General features: G+C 39.5%; 1 protein-coding gene across 3 annotated transcripts in view; it reads right to left on the bottom strand.

Moving 5' to 3' along the window:
• mapk13 (mitogen-activated protein kinase 13) overlaps positions 1–16,636 on the bottom strand; it is an 82,911-nt gene that overhangs the window by 17,695 nt on the left and 48,580 nt on the right. For all 3 annotated transcript variants that reach the window (XM_018091071.2, XM_031895672.1, NM_001123470.1), the window contains exon 10: positions 12,428–12,506. In XM_018091071.2, coding sequence (XP_017946560.1) covers positions 12,428–12,506 — 79 coding nt within the window. The remainder of the gene's footprint in view (positions 1–12,427; positions 12,507–16,636) is intronic.

Genomic DNA, 16,636 nt, shown 5'->3' with positions numbered 1-16,636 from the left:
TAAAACCAGGGTCCACAAACTTTGCAGTGGTTTTTTTACTATATGGCTGTGCTCCAAGGTTTGGTGGAGCCAACAGTAGCTGATCAGATTTCATTCAGTGACTTTGCATGTTTTTCAAACCAACATAAACTTTGTTCTCAAACTTCCCTTTCTTGTTATTTATGATGCCATTATTGAAAACATATTTTTGAATGTCATCCCTTAAACTTTCAAATAACTTGCTCACCACAGATTTCATACTTAAGGCCTATAATTGCTCGGCTGCGATTTTTAAATACTGGTGTCTGTTATCCATAAAGCTCAGAATTGCATGACTCCATAGACTCCATTTTCAAATAATTCAAAGTACCTTGTACCTCAGTACCTTGTACTAGATATAATTAAACATTGTTGGAGGCAAAACAATTCTATTGGGTTTATTTAATGTTTAAATTACTTTTGGTATACTTAAGTTATGAAGATCCAAATTAATGAAAGATCCCTTATCCAGAAAACCCCAGATCCTGAGCATGTAGAAGTCAATGGCAGATGTTGTTTCCCTTCTCTGGAAGGGCTTAGAAGCTTTAGAGGTTTTGGATATTTGATGCTGGTTTTTTGTGCAACAATTCGAAAATGTCGCAGTTTGCACGCAACAAGTCAAAAAATTCTGAATGTTCATGACTTTCCTGCAACTTTTCCCACGCAGACTTTTTCAGTTCAGACTTTTAAGTAAATGTCAGACGTTCATGAAAGTGAGTTTTTTCAAATTTTTAAAAATAAAAAAATGATAAATGTTAGTTTTAGTAAATCTGCCTCCACATGAGGTGTGAGAATATCTTTATATTTTTTATAATAGGCTGGAGTGAAGCTGTCTGGGCCAGGTGCAGCGGTTTTTTTTGTTTGTTTGATTTTTTATTGCTTGAGTTGCCCTATCCTGCACACCATTTATTATTTTGAATGCTTTATTAGAAAATACCTGCTAAAACTTGGCTTCCGGTCATTTAAAATAGGGCGATACAGCGATGCAGAAGAAGTAGAATCCACTATGCGATGATCAACTTCTCCTCCTAGCCTTCCTCCTGCATAGGAAGTAGTCGGGCTAGGATCGATCGTCGCATAGTGGATTCTGCTTCTTCTGCATCACCGTATCGCCTTATCGCCTTATTTTAAATGACCGGAAGCCAAGCTTTACCAGGTATTTTCTAATAAAACATTCAAAATAATAAATGGTGTGCAGGATAGGGTAAATATTGCAGCAGGGTAGAATAGATTTTTTACTTAAAAAATTTTAGTGTTACTTTTCCTTTAAGATTGGCTTTAGCCATAGTTGAAAGTATGGGGTTTCTTTGGTGTCTACGAATGTATCTTTGATGTGGGATGGGGGTATTCCTTGTGGTATATATAAGGTAGAATAAAATGACTCAAACTCAGCCACCATGTCAGCTGGATTGACTAGGTTATGGCCTTGCTTGAACTTTATGCTAGAGATGGAATGGAATCCCAGGTCCCAACAACATTTCCTGGCAACTAAGCCACCAGGTATATCCTTGAGTTTAAAAAGTCTCTGTTTAGACCAGCATTTTCTGCATTGGAAAGCAGTAGTTCTTGTAATTTGTGTCTAGCCATCATCAGAAGGGATGGAATACATTTTTTTTTTCTTTTAAATAGGTTGCTAACTTAATGAATCTCTTCTTATGAGCCACCCAGATTGTAGACATTGGGAGATCAGTGTCTAAATTGTATTGTAAAGCTGGAGGAGATGGAAGGATCAGCTAAAAAAGAAACATTTAAAGGAGAAGGAAAGGTAAAAACTAAGTTAGCTTTATCAGAAAGGTCTATGTAAATACAGCCCTAAGCACTCACAGAAACACTCCAATATCAAAAGAAACACATGATTTCTTGTCTCCTTCCTTGTCTCCTTAATTCCTGTGCCAGAGTCTGCTCAGCTGTCTTCACTCTCCCCTCTCCTGCTCCCACCTTCTACAAGAATGCTAAGAACTCCCTCCCCACCTCAGGAATGTGTGATCTGCCATACAGCAGGAAGCTTACAAACTGCGCATGTACAGGGGTCTTGGTTCTAGGTTGGAAGAGTGCATATATCGCCACACATCTATTTGTGACGTGTCGTTAATAAGTTGTACAACCTGATTAGGGGCTGTGTGTGTTGTAGAAAATTTAGGGCCCTTCCGATCTATGCTAGGATTTATAATAATATTGAAGTCTCACATTAAGATTATTGGGCCTTGAGCATGCTGGTGCACTAGAGAACACTTTAGAATTTAGTTGGATTTGCAGAAGGTGTGTATTCACTAATTAGGGTGTACAGTTTTCCCTGTAGGAGTAGTATGAGTATTATATAGTGGCTTTCAGGGTCAATAATAACCTTTTGTGAGGAAAAATGAATATGGTCGCGGAATGCAATGGCTACCCCTCTTTTCTCTACATAAGTTGAGGCATATATAGAGAGAATACGACCTGTGTAAATATGGAGAAGGACATTTAGGAGACCAGTGTGTCTCTTGTAAAGCAATTATGTCTGCATGACGCTTAAGGTAATAGGAAGCTGCCATTTTTCTTTTAATAGGCGAATTATCCCCCTTATGTTATGTGATACTATGGTAACCTTGATACTTTCACATCATTAATATAAGCGACATTACAATGAACATCATTTAAAGGCTGTGATATAGCAATACTCAAAATAGGACTTAGCTGCAATTAGCTCATCAAGCAATTTTTGCTTTTAAAGTATTTCTACATCAGTAAACCATAAAACTGTTAATAAAACAATATCATGGGCAACAAAGCAAACAAAAATATTAAACATTTTGTAGTAATGGATCCCAGGTATATTGATGGTGCTGGAATAGAGTAGAATTGCTTAGGTAGGGGTCAGTAAAGTCTGTGGGTGAAAGTTATCCTTCTTGGGGCACCTTTATGCCAGGTTGGATGTTATTATCTGGGTTAGTTCCAAGAAATGTGAGGTAGTTTGCAGTATTTAATATCCAATATACATAGTCAAGTGGCAGTGATTATAGAGAAGAGTGGGGTGTTTGTGATTTTTGTTTTTGTAATTTTGTTAGTGATTTTTGCTTCTGTTTACTTGGTTTCTTGTCCCATAGGGGTTGAAGTGGTGAGGTGTTAACTTTGATCTGATGTGGGTTTGGAGGTTGTTCAGCCACAGCTTAGTGAATAGAGACAGTCCTTCAGCTAGATCAGTGAGAGTGTGTAGGACCTGCAGTTTAAAGGGAAATCCCTATCTATATTTGAGACCTGTTTGTTATATCTGGCTTGTTATGGGGCGCAAGTCTCTGCATTTTTGTAGAGTAGTGGGAGCAATATCTTGATATAGTGTTAATGCTTCACTGTCCACTTCAATTTCATCATGATTTTGAGAAGATCATAATAGGTCTTCTTTAATCTCATAGTAATGGAGTCTGACAATAATGTCACATGGGGATTCTCCAGTGTGCGGTGGAGCATAAGATGCAATGAACTGTCAATCACCAGAAGTTCAGGGCTATATTCCGGTAGTAATTTAGAGAACAATAATTCCAATAATTATGGCAAGTCTGTATATGTTTCAGGGACATTATGGATGCGTATGTTATTCCTGCAGGATTTGTTTTCAAGATGCTCTGTATGTGTTGTTAAAGGAGAAGGAAAGGCTACCTAAGTGTTAATCTCAAGCTTCAGGCTTACCTTCAGTTGTCTCAATAGTGCCCCATAATCTCCCCAAATAGCGGTCGTTCAGAAGCCAAACAGGAAAAAAAATGCTGAGCTGTGTAAAGAAAGTTTCCATAATGCATCACTCCTGCACAGACACTATGACAGGATTGAGGCGGCACATGCGCATGTTTCTGTTCAGTGGGCGCGCACAAGCAGGCGCGCTCCCCATCCATCAGACCCTCTGAGCCGGCCCCTATGAGCGCATGCACACAGACGGACGCGCGCCTAGGCTGGGGGGGGGGGGAATGTTTTGCATTCACAGTTTAGTGCGCTGAAGCAAAAGAAGTGGGCATAACACATAGATGGTGGCACTATTCTATACAACAAGCTGAAACTTTAAAGTAACTATTACTAAGTAATCCTTGCTATAATAGAGCCCAAAGTATAGTGTTTTTCTTTATCAATAGCACTATTGAATGGTACCATTTATAGATTTTGCCTTTCCTTCTCATTTAAAGCTTGTACTGCGTATTTTATTTATTTTATTGAGCTGAGCTGCTTTTGCATCTGCTCCTGTGTGGAGAGCTTGTCATTGTGTTTGGTCTCAAGGGTGATGGTATGGGTGCCTAATGCCGCAATTTCTTTAGTGATGTCCGCTATTGCAGTTTTTAAGTCCCATTAGAGTCTTAGCTCTCTCCTGTTGCATGCACTTGAAGTATGTCCCGACTTCTTTTTGCGCAGTGTGATGTTTGTTGCTCAACATCTTAGTGCATGGAGGAAGCTTGGTGCTTGAGTGCCTGATTTAGTATGAGATTAGTGATGTAGAGCTTTACATAAGCAAATGTTCCGAGAACGGCTGGAGAGCTCCTGAAAATTCTGTGTTTACAGCATGACACCTTGCTCCGCCCCTTATTATTTCAATTTTAAGTGGGGCCGCAATCTCAAATGTTCCACAGACCTCAAAATGTTTTGGGATTAGTCTTTGCCTAAAAGCAATCATGTCTTCTTTTTCTGCCTTTGCTTTGCTATTTTTCAATACTTGTTGTAGTATTTAAAAGAAGCTTTTGTCCCCTGACTTGTAATTTGTAAGTGTTTTTCTCTTAATTTTTATTAACTTCCCCCATTTTCAACATCAGTTCAATAAATCATATGTCTTGACTACTGATTGTTGTAATTAGTTGATTCATATTAATTAGTTAATTAAAACAATTGGCAAAATACATTATCTACAAGTTTTGTTATTTCTTTCTTTAGGGCTCTGGCACACGGGGAGATTAGACGCCCGCGGCAAAACTCCCTGTTCGTGGGCGACTAATCTCCCCAAATTGCCTTCCCCTGCCATCCCATCGGCGACAATGTAATTCGCCGGTGGGGTGGCAGACGCGGCGGGGCGATTTTGGGAAATCGCCGAAAAAGCCACGTGTGCCATCCCGCCGGCGACTTACATGTTCGCCGGTGGGATGGCAGGGGAAGGCAACTCGGGGAGATTAGTCGCCCGCGAACAGGGAGTTTTGCCGCAGGCGACTAATCTCCCCGTGTGCCAGAGCCCTTAAAGGAGAAGGAAGGTTTAAAATAAATAAACATGTAAGCTTTATCAAAAAGGGCTATGTATATATACCCAGTAGCACTCTCTGGACACTGTTCAGAGTCCCCTGTGAAAAGAAGCAAGGCATTCCTTTGCTTCTGTTGCTCACACATGGGGCTTTGGTATCATATGTCCTCTCTTAGCTAGAACTCTGTGCCCCAAGCAATTTGCCTGCACAGCTTCTGTCTATCTCCCTCTGCCCGTCCCTCCTACCCCCTCCCTACTGTAATCTGAGCCAAGAGCTAGGAGTGTGGCACAGAGTCACTGCCTACTGCCTGATTCCACTTATTTACATAGTAACATAGTAAGTTGGGTTGAAAAAAGACATATGTCCATCAAGTTCAACCATAATGCCTATATATAACCTGCCTAACTACTAGTTGATCCAGAGGAAGGCAAAAAACCCCATGCTGCTATCTGGAAGTGGAATGTATAAAAAGCACAATGAGCTTTTTCAGGGGGAAAGAGTTAACTTACCATTACATAGTAAGTTGGGTTGTAAAAAGACATACGTTCATCACGTTCATCCATAATGCCTATATATAACCTGCCTAACTTCTAGTTGATCCAGAGGAAGGCAAAAAAACCCCATCTGAAGCCTCTCTAATTTGCCGCAGAGGGGAAAAAATTCCTTCCTGATTCCAAGATGGCAATCGGACTAGTCCCTGGATCAATAGTACTAAGAGCTTCTTAAAGTTATATAATGTATCAGCCAACACGACTGATTCGGGGAGGGAATTCCAGAACTTCACAGCTCTCACAGTAAAAAATCCTTTCCGAATATTTAAATGGAACCTCCCTTCTTCTAAACGGAGTGGGTGCCCTCGTGTCCGTTGGAAGGACCTACTGGTAAATAAAGCATTAGAAGGTTATTATATGATCCCCTTATATATTTATACGTAGTTATCATGTCACCTCTTAAGCGCCTCTTCTCCAGTTTAAACAGACCCAACTTGGCCAGTCTTTTTTCATAACTGAGACTTTACATACCCTTTAAAAGCTTAGTTGCCCTTCTCTGGACCCTTTCTAACTCAATAATGTCCCGTTTGAGCACTGGAGACCAAAACTGAACAGCATATTCTAGATGGGGCCTTACCAGCGCTCTGTAAAGGAGAAGAATAACCCCCTCCTCCCGTGAATCTATACCCCTTTTAATACAGCTTAAGTCAATAAATCAGCCAGCTGAGAAGCCTGGAAAGCCTATCAATTATGAGCTTTATCTAAAAACAAATAGTATAAAATTATATAGCCTTCTATATTTCCTGCATAATCATGTGACTCTCTCTGCCATGTTTCACCAGTGCCAGAGACATAATTCTCCTGCAGTCCCATTACCTCCAGCTCTCCTATTTTACCAGCCAAGCTTCTTGCATTTGTAAATATACATAATACTTACATACTGTGACATGCTGACTGCCTGTACATTCAATTTTGGGGGAATTAGCAATGGTAGGCAGGCAGGCATGCAGAGGATCTGCAGCATAGAGACAGGGACACCACGTGTTCAGGCAAAACTCAGGTTTATTTAGAGCCAATTCTTCCCAACAGAAACATAAAACAGTTCATCAACATACAGTTCAGGGTTGTGATTTGTCCCTTCTTCAGGGTTCTCACCTTCCAGGGTTAGTTCCACACTTTGGAACACTCAGGCTTCACCTCAAGCCTTGCTGAGCCCTCTCAGCACTCATCCGTTTGGTCAAAACTCCCTCTGCTCCCTGCAGCGGCAGGTGGCACCCCCAGCTCCTCTGGGAGTTCCTGACACAGGCAGCCCTCTTGGTCTGTGCCCTGCTCTGAGAGTGACCTTCACTCAGTCAAGGTACAACTCCAACTCCCTCACTCCTGTGTAATCACACAGCCCTTTTATTGGCTGCTCACCTGCAACCTAATCAGGCAGCTCCCTACAGCTGGCCAAATCAAAACCTTAAAGTGGACCTGTCACCCAGACATAAAAAGCTGTATAATAAATGTCCTTTTCAAATTAAACATGAAACCCAAAATCATTTTTTTATTACCACATCCATACCCATTATAAAAGCATTTAAAAATCCCAGCTGTCAATCATATATTGCCTGCCCAGCCTCTATGCCTTAGGCATAGAGGTGGGGCAGACAGTTACTTTCACTTTCAATTCAGAACTTTTTAGATGTTGCTGCCCTCCTCACATTCCCCCTCCCTCCTCACCATGTAATTATGTAACCAGTGCATGGACATGGGCATCAGGTCCCTCCGTACTGGTACAGAAACAAGATTTTGGCAGGATGCAATGCCTGCTTTGATAACTGTGTCCACAAAATGGCCCCTGCCTGCTTGCTGCAATTGGGAATTCCAAGGCTTAAGAAACTTAGATTAAAATAATTTTTATATAGTGTAAGTAAAGTTTATTTTGCTTGACAACCACAATAGAAAACAATTTGGAATTATTTCTTAAGGTGACAGGTCCCCTTTAAAGGCAGATTTACTCCAACACAGCATTACCTGCTGTAAAACCAGGTGCTGCTTGTATCCCACTACACCAAATAACGTTCTTTCCCATTGCATCTCTCACAATACATACATAAACATATGTTAATTTTTAACATTTATGTATGTTAACATATGTTTAACATACATAGACATAAACATACAAACATACATAATATGTACATATTACTAGTATTAGCTTGTGTTACAATTCCCGGTCCTACCTTAAAATAATACCCCAGTCCAAACCTCCACCCCCATTATGCCCAAATGCTCATCTATCCTACCTTCCTCAGGATTATTCACTGCTCCCTCCTTTCCCCTGGCAAATTTAAAATCTTTTCTAGCCATCTTCTCCCCAAAACAGCTCCACCATCATCACTGAGGCGAAGCCCATCCATGGCAAAGAGCCTGTAGCCAATGGAAAAATGAATCCCTCCTCTTTACACCAATCTCTTAGCCACATATTAAAATTTCTAAGCTCCTGCTGCCTTCCTAATGTAGCACATGGCACAGGTAATATCCTGGACTTCCAAGGACTTCCTTTAACATTGTGTACCCACTTGCTCCACCTTATGCAGAGCCCCAGCACCAGGCAAAAATTTTTTAAAATTTGGCATGTATGAGCAAATTATCCCATGCACCTTTCTAATAGATGAATACTCTGTTACTAAAACCTGCCTTTTCTTTGTAACACTCTTCCTCTACCTGTATTAGAGCAGCTATATCCTATGATGCATTGCTTGCTACAGCCAAGTTTATTATCTACAAGTACTCCAAGGTCCTTCTCCATTACTGGTGCAGTCCCATTAAGGCCAGTTGGTCAAGATCTTGCTGCAAGGATGCCACATTCTGGATAGAATTGACTGGTCTGCAGAGTTTTGTGTCTTCTGCAAACACTGATACATTACTTATGATACCCTCCCCTAAGTCATTTGTAGCACTCTACAAGTCAGACCAAGCTAAAATGGCTGCTGCTATCTAAACAATAAGAGGGAGCTTCCAGGGCTGTTAACCCAGGTATGGTAAAGCATTCCGCAGAATAAATATGGGCGTCTAGCTTGCACTATTGCAATATTGTGAATAATCTATTGGTAAAAAATGCCTGAGTAGCTTTTCTTCTCTTTTTCTTAATAGAAAACAGAAAATTAATGTTAATTTCCTTTGCAAATCCTGTCACTGCTGCTGTAAAACTGCTTTATACTGATTAGAGAACATTAGTTAATTGATCTAACTTCTTAGCAGAGCAAGATAACTCCTCAGTTAGTAGTGGTCATTCACTTACCATGTGGTCCCTGGGGTTTCTGGTCTCTGCACTTGAACCAGAGCTCAGTGCAGAGAGCAGCGTCAGAATACCCCCTAACTTGCACGTGTAAAAGACACTCAAGGAGGGAAGATACCTATGTGCCTCCCCCTGTCAAAGTTTTCTATAATTTCTTCTTGGCTATGTGTGCACAAAATTTTTTTGTGCACATTTTTACACACAAATAAATAAACAACAAAAGGCTGTTTTTTATTTTGCAGAATAGCCTACCAATATTTTTCTATAAATGTATTGTTTAAATCCAGGAGATAAAGAGAGTAAGCTGGGGCCAGAATGTGCAAAGAAGATTATGAGCATACACATCATAATGCCTTAAAAATGTAACTTAAAAGATTTTCAATTTAAGGAAGTATCATGCAGAAAAGTAATGGTCTCCTTCCCGAGTGCAGCCACATCAAAATACTTTTTTTCCTTTTCCAGTTATATCTCTTTGCCTGTACAGTTACAGGAACTAACCTGCAGGTGGTGTTGTTATTACAAAATTAGTTATATTAGCGCTTAATAAAAACCTAAATAGCTTTGAAACCAAAAACAATTAGAGAATTAATAATGTAAATGGCAAAAGTGCTTAGAAGGGTCACTTAATATCAGGCATTTTTTTGCACTTTGCACAGCTTACCTGGAGTGCAAGTGCTGTAACAACTACCCCATGAGTCCTTTCTTGTTTTTATATGATACAATATGAATCAATACATTTTAGAATAGATTATTTAGAATAGATTACAAGCAGAAAGGGCCTTTTAAGTTTGAACTTGGCATTAAAATGACATCACAGCACTTGTGTGCACGGGGCATTGCCACGCGTGTAATTTTTTTGACGTGCAACATTTTCACCACCTCGCAATTTTTTGCCATACTGCGAATCTTTTGAAAGATTCCTAAATTTTTCGGTCAAGCAAAACGGGACAGATTCGCTCATCACTAATGTTAAGCAAAGTCAGTCCTCCACCAATACTACCTCAGTTTTGAACGCAACCAGCACAAACTCAAGGAACCCATGACAATAGTATATTTAACGGAGTTAGTCATATTACAACATAAAATGTGATACATTTACATATTTATACAACTACCCTGAGCATCATTATTTTGTGACGAGTATTTTGCGAAACACTATTACACTAATAAAGATACTAAGAAATATTCTCCAAAATAGGGCCATCAATAAAATAGGACATCATTTTTTATACAGGCTTGTGATAAAAATTCATATATCCCAGAATTCAAGCATGATTGAATTCATGCTGTGATCTAATAAAGTTTACATCACCTGCAAAACACTACGTGGGTTATATATCAAAAATCAAGTTGAATTTTTGTCTAGATTCAAGCATTTTCTCAAATAGTTGGTATTTATTAAAGAAAAAAAACCACAAAAAGGCGCCAGAAAAAAACTATGTAAGTATAAGCTAGTGAGTATCTATAAACATCAATGGGTAGTCGCTAAAAACTTTAAAAAAAAATTGTTTATTTTCCCAGTTTATTAAAACATTTGACTTTTCAGCCTCATCGAAAATAAATGGAACAATGTAATCCTTGCTTGGGTGTAAGTTATTTCCCATGAAAAAATGTTGAACAGAGGTAAATACAGTGGCTTGCAAAAGTATTCGGCCCCCTTGAACTTTTCCACATTTTGTCACATTACAGCCACAAACATGAATCAATTTTATTGGAATTCCACGTGAAAGACCAATACAAAGTGGTGTACACGTGAGAAGTGGAACAAAAATCATACATGATTCCAAACATTTTTTACAAATAAATAACTGCAAAGTGGGGTGTGTGTAATTATTCAGCCCCCTGAGTCAATACTTTGTAGAACCACCTTTTGCTGCAATTACAGCTTGCCAGGCTTTTAGGCTTTGCACATCTAGAGACTGAAATCCTTGTCCATTCTTCTTTGCAAAACAGCTCCAGCTCAGTCAGATTAGATGGACAGTGTTTGTGAACAGCAGTTTTCAGATCTTGCCACAGATTCTCGATTGGATTTAGATCTGGACTTTGACTGGGCCATTCTAACACATGGATATGTTTTGTTTTAAACCATTCCATTGTTGCCCTGGCTTTATGTTTAGGGTCGTTGTCCTGCTGGAAGGTGAACCTCCACCCCAGTCTCAAGTCTTTTGCAGACTCCAAGAGGTTTTCTTCCAAGATTGCCCTGTATTTGGCTCCATCCTTCTTCCCATCAACTCTGACCAGCTTCCCTGTCCCTGCTGAAGACAAGCACCCCCAGAGCATGATGCTGCCACCACCATATTTGACAGTGGGGGTGATGTGCAGTGTTAGTTTTCCGCCACACATAGCGTTTTGCATTTTGGCCAAAAAGTTGCATTTTGGTCTCATCTGACCAGAGCACCTTCTTCCATGTGTGCCACAAGCCATGTGGGGGACACAGCAAACATGTGTTTGCTGTGTCCCCCACATGGCTTGTGGCAAACTGCAAACAGGACTTCTTATGGTTTTCTGTTAACAATGGCTTTCTTCTTGCCACTCTTCCATAAAGGCCAACTTTGTGCAGTGCATGACTAATAGTTGTCCTATGGACAGATTCCCCCACCTGAGCTGTAGATCTCTGCAGCTCGTCCAGAGTCTCCATGGGCCTCTTGGCTGCATTTCTTATCAGCGCTCTCCTTGTTCGGCCTGTAAGTTTAGGTGGACGACCTTGTCTTGGTAGGTTTACAGTTGTGCCATACTCCTTCCATTTCTGAATGATCGCTTGAACAGTGCTCCGTGGGATGTTCAAGGCTTTGGAAATCTTTTTGTAGCCTAAGCCTGCTTTAAATTTCTCAATAACTTTATCCCTGACCTGTCTGGTGTGTTCTTTGGACTTCATGGTGTTGTTGCTCCCAATATTCTCTTAGACAACCTCTGAGGCCATCACAGAGCAGCTGTATTTGTACTGACATTAGATTACACACAGGTGCACTCTATTTAGTCATTAGCACTCATCAGGCAATCTCTATGGGCAACTGACTGCACTCAGACCAAAGGGGGCTGAATAATTACGCACACCCCACTTTGCAGTTATTTATTTGTAAAAAATGTTTGGAATCATGGATGATTTTCGTTCCACTTCTCACGTGTACACCACTTTGTATTGGTCTTTTACGTGGAATTCTAATAAAATTGATTCATGTTTGTGGCTGTAATGTGACAAAATGTGGAAAAGTTCAAGGGGGCCGAATACTTTTGCAAGCCACTGTATATACATTAATTAGTTAATATATAACTTCCTAAAAGGAAAAATAAAGAAAAGCAAAACAATTTAAAAGAATAGATATATTTATGCTTAATCAAAAGCATGTAAAAATATTGAGACAAGAAGTTTTTGCTCAAAGGTGCTGTGAATAACAGTTGTAAGCAAGTTTTATTTGTAAAGAAAAGCAAAATCATAAAATATAGTTACTTACCTAAATCACTTGCATTTGGAAACAACAAGGAAAATTCCTTCTTTGGTATTTTTGGTAGTGACTGAATGTATTTTTTAGCCTGTGGGATAATGAAGATGCCCTTTAATCAATTCACAAAAGACAGAAATAGTAAATCTGATAACTGAACTTATTCTTGGCAATACTGAATTTCATTGAAGAATTAATGGGAACATTACACCATATAGCAAAACCAAGCTTTTGTCATCTCCAACAGATTTAATGGGGGGTGAGATTTTTTCCAAAACAGGATTTTCAGTAGGGTTGCCACCTATCCGGTTTTAACCCGGACAGCCCAGTTTTCAAAAGGGCTGCCTGAGTCAATACCTCCTGCCCAGTTTCCCAAATTAGGAAAACTGTGCAGGACCCAGTAACATTGAAGTGGCCATCGACCAATTGCTGATCATGGGACCATAGCCCCGTCCCGTGATGTCAAGGTCTTACATCCTCCCGCCCCCCTGTGGTGTTACCTCTGCCCCCTGCCGGCAGAGGTGGCAACACTAATTTTCAGTGGTACAGAAAATCACAAAAATAGTTTCATAATGGTGTCAGTAGTGGCAGAAATTAGCACCAGTCTGTCAGTTACTATCATTTATTAGTGACTGTTGTGTTTTTCAAGTAAGCAAATTCTTTGTGAAATGCTGTTACAGGTAAACACTAAGGGGCACATTTACTAATCCACGAAGGTCCGAAAAGCGTCCGAATGCGTTTTTTTCGTAATGATCGGTACTTTGCGACTTTTTCGCGAATTGTCGCGACTTTTTCGAGCTCTCAATACGAAAGTTGCGATAATTTGCGAAAGTCGTAATGGCTATGAAAAAGTCACGACAATTCACGAAAGTTATAACGGCAGTGAAAAAGTCGCGACAATTCTCCAAAGGCATAATGGCAATGAAAAAGTCGCTACAATTCTCCAAAGGCATAATGGCAATGGAAAAGTCGCTACAATTCTCCAAAGGCATAATGGCAATGAAAAAGTCGCGACAATTCGCGCAAGTCGTACCGGTTATGAAAAAGTCGCGGCAATTTACGGGAAAGTCGTAACGGCAACGAAAAAAATCGCAAAAAATACGAAAAAGTCGCAAAATGTTCGTTTTCCAATCCGAATTTTTCTCATTCGGATTCGTGGATTAGTAAATCAGCCCCTTAGTATATTGTGTAGTTCTATCAAATGGATACACCATTTTGTCAAAACTTTTCAAATATTCATTATGGGAACCCCCCCTTTTTTTTGCATTTTTTTCCTGTTATTTTTTTATGACTACCTTTATACTCTACCATTTTTTTCCCTCTTACCTCCCTTCCTGCTTTAGTTTTCTCCTGCTCTGTTACTCTCCCTTTTTATGCAGCATTATCATCTCTCTATTGTTCCTAAGTATCTCTTTTACTCAATACATTCTTTTTTTTTAACACTGTGATACTGGGACTGTCTCCAGAATGTTTCAGTTAGACTTTGTATCTTTGTACTTAACTCCATCTACTATTAGTAGTCCTACGCATTTTTTTCCAGAAAAGAAAACTCCAGTCTCCACTCCACATAACATTAGGTACCAAGAAAAAACATCCTAAATATGAAAGCCCAGGGTCCACTGAACAGTTTTATGCCCACTGTGCATAGGATTACCAAAGTATCTGGCTTTTAGGGACCCCAAAAGTTAGTACATACGTATTTCATGGCATATAAATTAGGCGGTGTATTTTTTGGTAGTAGAAATAAATGTGGTAAAAGTGAGAAATAAGTAAGCTGACCCCAGAAAACCTTGTATTTTCAGAAAATACATATTCTGCCAAATGTAAAATGGGTAAATATGTCTTTGTATGGCAAAGCACCAAACAAAGCTAAGCTAAATGTAGCAATTTTTATGTAATTTCTAAAAAATTGTCTCAAAGCTTGCATTTTACCCTTTTCTATATTCTACATTTCATAATGTATCAACATAAAACATTCTAAATATGAATTCCATGGGCCTACTGAACAGTTTGATGCCCAATATGCATAGATTTACCAAACTATGTGGCATATAGAGGCACCCAAATGGAAATAGTTCATATGAATTTTCACGTCTGACGCTCTGAACGCTGCAATATAAGCTCCCGGTATCTGCTTTATGTGCCATATGACCCCCTAACAGTACAGAGACCCTAGAAAACCATATATTTTCCAAAAGTACACATTCTGATGAAACAAAAATGAGTAAATAGATCATTCTACTGCAAACTACCAAACTTTAAAGCTATGCTAACATAATGTTGTTTATGACATTTCTGAAAATCGTCACAAAGCTTGCATTTTACCACATTATGTACCCCCATATTTTGTAACATATCAACATAAAACATTATAAATATGACTGCCAGGGGCCTACTGCACAGTTTGATGCCCAATATGCATAGATTTACCAAACTATGTGGTGTACAGAGGCACCCAATGAAAATAGTGCATATGAATTCTTATGTCTGACACTCTGAACACTGCAATATAAGCTCCCAGTATGTGTATTATGGGGCATATTTATTATGCTGTGTAAAAAACGGCGAGAAAATTCGCCACACATCGCCAGGCTTCGCGTGTAAAAATGGCGTAATATCAGTGTAATTGTATTACGCATTTTTTCTTCCACCGAAACTTATGGAAAATAACGGCGTAATATCCGGCGTTCAGATTGCAATCTTTTCCATTTATTTTACATAGCTTTTTACTCCCGTTTTTTCGGCGAATTAGTTTTACACAGCATAATAAATATGCCCCTATGTGTATTATGTGCTATAAGACCCCCCAAAAGTATGGAGACCCTAGAAAACCATATTGGCACGTTTCATGCCACCAGTTCTCAATAATACCAATTAAATCATAATTTTCAGTGCATGCAATAGACTTCCAGCTCTCCTAATTTCCCTGGCAAGCTCCAGGAACTGTTAACTGTTTAAATTAGTTTCTTATTTGCATCTTAAAATAAATTCATTTGAAAACCAATTCACAACACCTCTATAACTAGCTCATTTATTCTGGATACCCAAACCACTTAGAATAACCCTAATAGACCTATTACCAACTTCCGAACACACGTTAGACCTCTGGGACACAACAGCACATAAATCAAAACTGAGCCCAACCAACTCCAAACTCAAAACTATTTTCAATAACAAAGAAATTACACCAGGCTGCACCCCCATGAACTTTAAATCCTGGAGAGCTGCAAACCTGACTACCTCGCACCGGAGCAAAAAGTCATTTCATTCCAAGAATGCATAGATAAACACGAAATCCCAAACACCCAACTCTTTCAATATCTACAGATAAAACATTTTATCGAATCAAACCACTAATAACCACAAATAAGTCAACCACTTACATACTTTGAAAACATCTGCCATAGACAATCCCAACCAGCGCACCTAATCTCTTTACTATATTATCGCCTAGCAGCAGACACAACACCCTTACAACAAACATACATGTCTAAATGGGAAGAAGACCTAGGGATCACAATATCAGAACAAACTTGGTCACACATATGGACCACAGCTAGCAAAACCTCAATTTGTGCAGTCTCAAGCGAAAGAGCATACAAAATTATCTATAGATGGTATTACACAAGGATCATTCTTACACACATGGTGGACATGCACAATAGCCCAAGAATTTTGGCAAACAGAAGCAACTCTACTCTCCGAGGTCCTCCACACTACAGTAAAACCAACCCCACAGTTATTCCTGCTAGGAATGAAACCGAGAAACATACAACCCAAACAATCACATAAATTAACTACAAATATCCTAACGGCAGCAAGAACACTTCTGGCAGCTAACTGGAAACAACCCAACATACCTAGTATACCAACACTGATAACAAAAATAAATTGGATCAAAGCCATGGAATCGATCAGAGATAGACTCCTGGACAGGAGCTATGAAGGGGAGCTGGAGTGGTATCCATGGGCCCAGTACCTGGAGAGCCAGCACCATATAGAAACCGACTGAGAACCGGTCACCTTTAACCCTTCCTCTATTCTGTCCCCCCTTTTCCCTTACCCCATTAACTCTACCCCTCTATCTTTACCCCACTTACCCTATCACCCCAACTACTCAATCAACCATAGCCCGATAGAAACGAGAAATAACAATGAAAATAAAAGGAAAAAATGCACAAAGTCATTATGTTATTAATTTTGAAGCCTTTATTGTATAAA

The sequence above is a fragment of the Xenopus tropicalis genome, chromosome 2 (assembly GCF_000004195.4).
Source record: "Xenopus tropicalis strain Nigerian chromosome 2, UCB_Xtro_10.0, whole genome shotgun sequence".
Classification (NCBI taxonomy): Eukaryota; Metazoa; Chordata; class Amphibia; order Anura; family Pipidae; genus Xenopus; species Xenopus tropicalis.
Note: the sequence above shows the minus strand (reverse complement) of the source record. Positions and strands in the feature narration are given on the sequence as shown.